At 31.8% G+C, this 7,779-nt stretch overlaps 1 protein-coding gene across 1 annotated transcript; it reads left to right on the top strand.

Moving 5' to 3' along the window:
- Window positions 1-6,336: 6,336 nt before the first annotated feature.
- Window positions 6,337-7,475, top strand: LOC145135976 (uncharacterized). Its single transcript, XM_079070188.1, has 3 exons — window positions 6,337-6,604; window positions 7,182-7,243; window positions 7,324-7,475. Exons 1-3 carry the CDS (start codon window positions 6,385-6,387, stop codon window positions 7,387-7,389), a joined length of 348 nt encoding a protein of 115 aa, XP_078926314.1. The 5' UTR covers window positions 6,337-6,384; the 3' UTR covers window positions 7,390-7,475.
- Window positions 7,476-7,779: the final 304 nt, after the last annotated feature.

A 7,779-nucleotide genomic window follows, 5' to 3' on the forward strand; every position in this document is an offset into this window, starting at 1 on the left:
TAAGTTTGAGTTCCTTAGAAGTTTTGGATACGAGGCAAGCTTCTAGATCCATTTCCCGCCATGATTACTCCCAAGCACATGTTGGTCATATTTTGGAATAAATATAGTTGATCAGGCTATATTTATCCCTAATATGACTACATAACTGTCCGGGTTTAATCACAGTGTTCAATTTCCTCCAGAGACTTTTAGTATTATAGTTTTAATGTATACCTAGGTATCATTTTATTCAGAGTGTTTTAGTCCCATTATATTTATAGCTGCATATCAAGTATGATTAGATATGCCAGTTCACTATAAACAATGCTCTGATACCAATCTGTCACACCCCCAAACCAGACGGCGGAAACGTCTGGGGGCTTGTGCGTGACTTCATCTTATAATATCATCACAATGCATATAATTGAAACAACACAACACCATCATCATACATATAGAAATACAACCAACATTCTTTACATCGAGTATAGTATCATAAATTACATGCCAAAATATTCAATGTATGATGATAACAAAATATGACAAATTCCACACGTTCTTGTAGACCTTTCCGCTTAACGATTCCCTGAGAATACAAGTTATTTTGAAAATGTCAACATATATAATGTTGGTGAGTTCATAAGCAGGTTTGAATGAAAAGTTTTGTATAGTTCGTGAAACACCAGAAAATCCGATATTTTTTGAAAAATGGTTTAAAAGTGATGTGTCGAAATCAAGTACTAATGCATGTGTGTTTTCTGTTTTTAGAATGTATATAAAAATGTAATCCGGAAAAAGATCCTGTATTTTCTGTTGTAAGTAGAAGGTATTGTTTAACTGTATATTTCCACAGAAAATCCGATATTTTCTGTTTATAAAAGTGTCGTGGTCTCAAAACCCTAAGACCGATATCAGTGTATGTATGTTTTCGTACCGACAAGGTTTTATATGTATTCCGTAAAATTATGATGGAGAGAATCTCTATGTGAGCCGTTTTAACCATACTTGATTATGACGAATTCGCCTGTCGTGGCGTTATCAGACGCCGGCTTGTTTAAGGTAAGGTTTGTCACCCTAGACTGGCCTAGTCTAACTGTAGCGAACAGCTCAGGTGTGGGGTGTCACCCCGTATAGATCTATACACAAACTCTCGCTCTCCCTCCAGGAGACTCTGGTTATAACTACAGGCTACGATTGTACACTCGAGAGGTGTCAACCGACATGTCTCACTAGCATCCTTAACTGTGTTTACGCGAATATTGTATTATGTTATATATAATGTTTCCGTGTACGTTTTATGTTTGAAAAGTCCAACGAGTATGTATGTGAACGTACGAGGCCCAACAGACATGTAGAAGGACCACTAAGGCCCAATAAACATGTAATGTATAGTCCAGACCTAATAAGCATGTAAATGGACCACTAAGGCCCAACAAACATGTAATGTATAATCCAGGCCCAACAAGCATGTAAATGGAGCACTAAGGCCCAATAAACATGTAATGTATAATCCAAGCCTATTATGCATGTAAATGGACCACTAAGGCCCAATAAACATGTAATGTATAATCCATGCCTATTAAGCATGTAAATGGGCCACTAAGGCCCAATCACATGGATTGTAAGTATTAGGCCCATTAAACCGAAAATTTACAATTTAGGCATATTTTTGATAAAATTAACACTTTAGGTTCCTTAAGACCAAAAATTTACATGTATGGGCTTATTTCCAATAAAATGAAATTTTTAGCCCACTATTGTTAAAAATAGCATTTTCGACCCAATATCATCAAAATTGACATTTTCGGCCCAATTATATAAAAGTTGACATTTTTGGCCCAACTTAATACAAATTGACATTTTCGGCCCAATTATATAAAAGTTGACATTTTTGGCCCGACTTAATAAAAATTGACATTTTCGGCCCAATTTAATAAAATTGACATTTTCAGCCCTTTTTAACCGAAAAACAACATCTTTGGCTCAAATTTGTTTAAAATGACAATTTAATCCACAAAAGTCATAATTTTTACAATTTTGACCCATAAAACCGTGAAGGCCCAATTTAAGCCCATTTTGTGAAAAATTTACTCTTTTTGCCCTTTGTAAAACCATAATGTCATAAAAACCCATTTTTATACAAAAATGACTCTTTGGTCCTTGAAAAACCGTAAGTATCATAAAAGCTTCATCTTTTTTGTTTTCTTGTCAAAAATGGTCCCTTTACAAGATTTTGTTTAGTTTTTCAACATCCTTAACATGTTTAACACTTTCATCTTTATGGTAAGTTGCATAAAGTGTTTTAGTTTACAAATATTGTCAAGACTTGATAGAGTTTTCGAGATCTATGAAGTTTCTTCACATAATCACAACATATAACTTAGAAAACACACATAAACATGCATAAATACATAGATCTATCACATAAGCAACTTGTATCCTCCCCCAAAACATAGAAAAACCAAAAAACAAGGGGTATGAACTCACTTTGGGGTTTGGATTCGGTTTTGATGAAGAGATGAGAGGAGATGATGTTGTTTTCGGCCTAGCCTACCCCCTTGATGAGTTCTTCGATTTCTAAGAGCTTTATGGTGCATAGATCACGATTTGAAGAGGAAATGAGTAACAAGTTTTAACAAAATCATGAAGTTAAACTTCTTGAGTAAGAGTAGCTTACCAAAATGGATGCGTTCTTGATGAAGTTCTCTTGAAACACTCACACAAACTCACAAAATTTTGAGTAGGAAAGGGGGGTTCTTGAGAGGATATTTGAGAGAGTTTGAAAGAAAAGTGAAGGTGGTGAGGGGGTGGGTTCGGCCGTAAATAGAGAAGAAGAGAGGAGAGAGATTTGAAAAGTTTGCATGGTGGGTAATAGGTTCCTAGATGTATGTGATTATCTTGATACATGATAGATAATTATGTGTTGTCAAGCCTAAACCTTCTCCCATTTCCCTCTTTTTTTGTATTATTGTTGGGCCGAGAATAGGGTAAGGAGAAAGGAAAAGAGAAGATTTGGGCCCTCTCTTGTCTTATTTCGAGTTTATGAGGCCCAAAGTAATTATTTTTCGGCCTATTGGGCCTTTATGAGGGTTTACGGCCCAATGATGCCCAAGGATGGAGTTTACGACCCATTAGGGCTTATGAAACTAGTTATGGCCCATTAGAAATAAGATGGATCATTCTAGGCCCATATGACCCAAGATACCTTAATTTCATGGATGTGGGTCCAATTAGAGCCGAAATAGGGTTCCTAGGGCCAAAGTAGTCAAATTGAAAGTTTATTGGTCCATTAGGCCCAATAAGAGAATCCTAGTCCATATTAACTTGAACCGGGATTTCTAGGGTTTTCAACCCATAGTTGACTATATGAAATGTATTGTATTAGGTTATGGGCTTCTTGAGTGAGGTTCGATTCAAATGGATGATTTTGATTAAGCATAGAGTATGATTTTCACTTAGAGTACATGCCTTACAATAGATGATGTTTACATGAGAATAGAATTTCATAGCTAAAAATGCTAGTTGTGACAAATGCTTATTATCAAGAAAGACGAATAATGATGAAACCCTAAATGCTCTTAACTTATATACTAATGATTTACATTTAGCACCTTCGAATATACAAGTGTACAAAATAGTCCTTCATTTCCAACATATTGTTTCGCTACCCTCCAACTTCAATAAAACGAGCAACACCCCTTCATCTTTCACGAACTAATTCCTTAACAGTTATTTAAAAAAAATCTTTCATTTTTAACCCTACAGGAAACTTGCCAAGTCAACCATGTACGGCTATACTTAGACAATCTTTTCAAAGTTAGAGGTAGGAATTTGTGATAGTTAAACAATAACTTTCAACATATTTCTTTAATACATATATTATTTAAATATTAAATAAAAGAATTATAATAGAAAAAAATATAAGCCAAACCAATTTTCATCTGATATTCTCAAATAGATGCTCTTACTTATATATTGATGATTCACATTTAGCACCTTCGAATATACAAATGTATAAAAATAGTCATTCTTTTCCAACATATTGATTCGCTACCTTCTAACTTTAATAAAATGAGCAACACCCCTTCATCTTTCACAAACTAATTCCTAACAATTATTTAAACAAAATCTTTCATTTTTAACACAAGAAACTTTACAAGTTAACCCTATTTTTGGACAATCTTTTCAAAGTTAGAGGCTGGAATTTATGAAAGTTAAACAATAACTTTCAACATATTTCTTTAATACATATTATTTAAATATTAAATAAAAGAATCATAATAGAAAAAATATAAGCCAAACCAATTTTCATCTCATATTCTCAATTAGTTGATTCATGATGTACAATCTTAACTAAGTCTTTCAATCTCTCACAAGTCACCACTATCTTAACTTCACCACAATATTAGTCTCTCTAGAATGGTCAAGCCTTAATTATCCGATCACATTTCAATATTCAGTCACCAATCGAATCAACAAGTAAACAATCATGTAAATACCAAAGAGTCTTTGGTCTAGCGTATCAATGAGTTGAAAATATATCCCTTCCTAATAAGTTCAGGGTTTAAGTTCCATTGTAAACAAAAAAATTGTTTAGGACTAAAATTTAATAGTTATGTATTAACAGTTAAAAAACATATTAAAACTTAAATAAGTTGTTTGAGAAAATAAACAAATAAATATGATTTCAACTTATATAATAAACATATTAAAACGAATCCAAACCAACTTTACTTATTACCAAGATACCAAAGGAATCGTCATTGTATACTTTTTTTGGAAACGGCGCATAAACATATATATATATATATATATATATATATATATATATATATATATATATATATATATATATATATATATATATATATATATATATATATAAAGAAAATCTTCAGAAAAGTCATACTATTTTATCATAATTTACGAAAAAGTCCCAAACTAAAACCTGTTTACGAAAAAACATGAATTACAAGTAAAAACGACGATTTGGCCCGTTTTTTTTTATTTTTTGGTTTATTGGCTTCATTACTTACTTGGTTCTATTAAAGTCTTATTATTTTACCATAATTTACGAATAAGTCCCAAACTAAAATTAAGTGATGATTTTGCCATTTAATTTCTCCATGTAACATACATTTTACCGATTTCATTGCTGACTTAGACGTATGGTCATTAAATGGGTTGATAAGATAGATACGATGGGTTATATATTGTTATTTTTACCATAAAATTTGATATCCATCTCATCGGCTCATTTATGATTATATATCTAGGTTAGCAATGAAACTAGTAACATGTGTGTTTCTGGGAAAAAATGCGGAAAATGAGCTGATAAGATGAGTATAATGAGTTACATAAGATTAGATAGATAATTTGAAATTTCTTATAAACTTAAAAATAACGAAGTTGTTACTAGTTTATATAATTATCGCAGTCTTCGTTCTATGCATTTTATATTCCAAAAAAATATACAATACATCAGGATATCAAATTTTATGGTAAACACCACATTATATAACCTACCATATCCATCTCACCAGCTTATTTAATGAGTAGACGTCCAAGTCTCCAATGAAACCGGGTAATATGTATGTTACAGGGAGAAAATTGTCAAATCATCACTTAATTTTAGTTTGAGACTTATTCGTAAATTATGATAAACCAATGAGACATTAATAGAACCGGGTATGTAATGAAACCGATAAACCGGAAAAAGAGGAACAAATTGTCGTTTTTACCGGTAATTCATAATTTTTCGTAAATAAATTTTAATTTTAACTTTTTTCGTAAAAATTTTCAAATATAAAACTGCCACAAGCTTAGCTAAGTACCTAAAAAGGCACAATAAAAATGTAGACAATGATCAATGACATTTAAAAGGAGAATGGCTTTCAATCCCCCAGTCACGATAAAAAGAGTTCCTTATCTTTGCACCAATTAAAAGATAAAGAGATGCTTCATCAGCTGTCTTGAAAGGGGTGAAACAGCACAATATTTTCTTTACAAGATATTTTCTTCCAACTGAAAAATATCTGTTATAAAGTTATAATAATAAAAAATAATATAATTCAATTATTTTAAAATCCAAAAATAAACGATCCAGTCATTTTCACATCTCTCTCGACTTGGAAACTGTTTTATACTCGCTCCAATACCGACTTCCCTAAACATGCTATCATGACACGTGTACATATTTACCGGGCGCGTATCTATCACTGCACTTCCCCTAGCGCGTGGAACATTACAATTTGCATTTCCGTAACGTGGAAAAGAAAAAATAGAGAATAATAAAGTGAAACCGTCCTTATAAAAAGCGGATCCGCCATATCTCTCCAACCCAAAATAATCGTTCGCCGGAAATATTTTCTTACAGTTGCCGGAATCCGTGGGTTTAAACTTGTAATGGATGCGAAAAGAGCTTACAACGATCATCGATGGACGAACGAGAGGCACCTTGATTTCCTGAAATCTGTAGAGACTTCGTTCGTTCGAACAATGCTGGAGAAACGCGACAATCGCGTTTTTCTTCCGATGGATCGGTATTTGCTGGATAGTTGCGAATCGACGTTAGACTCGAAGACGACGACTACGACGAAGAGAAGAAAAAGGCATATTCCGATAGGTATGTTTGATAATATAAATCAGATGCATCGTCGGCAATATTTGATTAAGTTCTCAAACAATACTTGCGATTTGAATCATAACAGAAAATTACATGTATGATCAGTTTATTTATCATGAATCATGATCTAACCACTTGATAAAAGAATGAAGTAGAATTTCAAATATTTTATTTCTATTTGTGGAAAACACACGCTGAAGTTGGTTATCTCTTGCAATATTTGCAGAAGTTGATGCAGTTATAATTTGAATTTCAAAGAATTTTACTTGAATTTTATAATTAGTAATATGAAATATCTTTCATAATTAGTGGAAAATGAATGTATTTGAGACACATGAATCATGATATATATTCGTTTGGGAGAAGATATTTTATTTTGAGCTAAGGTGACCATTTAAAAATTTATTCATTCATTTATATAAAGTACGATCCCTTATAATTATTTTATAAGTCATTAAAACGTATATTCCAATTTATTTTATAGAAGAACCATCTCTTATTTTGAGGCATCTTCCATTTTATTTGTTTTATTGTCTTTTTTTTTTACATTTGTTTAATTTTATTTTAAATTATTTAGATTATTTGGACGCAGTCAAAAGATTACGCCTTCACCCATCCGCTTCCCTTCAAGACGATCAGGTATTATTATTATTATTATTATTATTATTATTATTAATAAAAATGGATGCTAATATCTATATTTATATGTAAAAATGCAGGTAGTTCCACATATCAAACATATAAAAACCGAGGATGATGACAACAAATGGACAAATTTGCCATGAACATCTTCCAAGAAAAAGAACATTTATTGAAAGTATGTTTTAGCTAATACGTATAGGGAGTTTTGTTTGATGTTAGGGATATTATTAATTCATTGGCTTAAATTTTAATTAAAAACTTTGATTAACATTTATCTAAATATATACCAAGAAATGTTAAATTCTCTAGTTTGCATTTTTCTTTGTTTGAACAACAAATCAATATTATTATTAAAATAAAAGACCGAAAATATTACTGATCCTAAAAACAAAATGTTAACTATCCGAAACGCGACAAGACATTAATATACAAAATCCAAAAATGAAGGGTAACTAAGAGATCGAAAGTCGAAACCACCACAAAACTTGACCATTTAAAGTAGCGATAAACTTTCTTTAGTGACCCAATAATAT

The sequence above is a fragment of the Lactuca virosa genome, chromosome 9, assembly GCF_052849685.1.
Source record: "Lactuca virosa cultivar CGN04683 chromosome 9, Lactuca_virosa_CGN04683_v6, whole genome shotgun sequence".
NCBI classification, from domain to species: domain Eukaryota; kingdom Viridiplantae; phylum Streptophyta; class Magnoliopsida; order Asterales; family Asteraceae; genus Lactuca; species Lactuca virosa.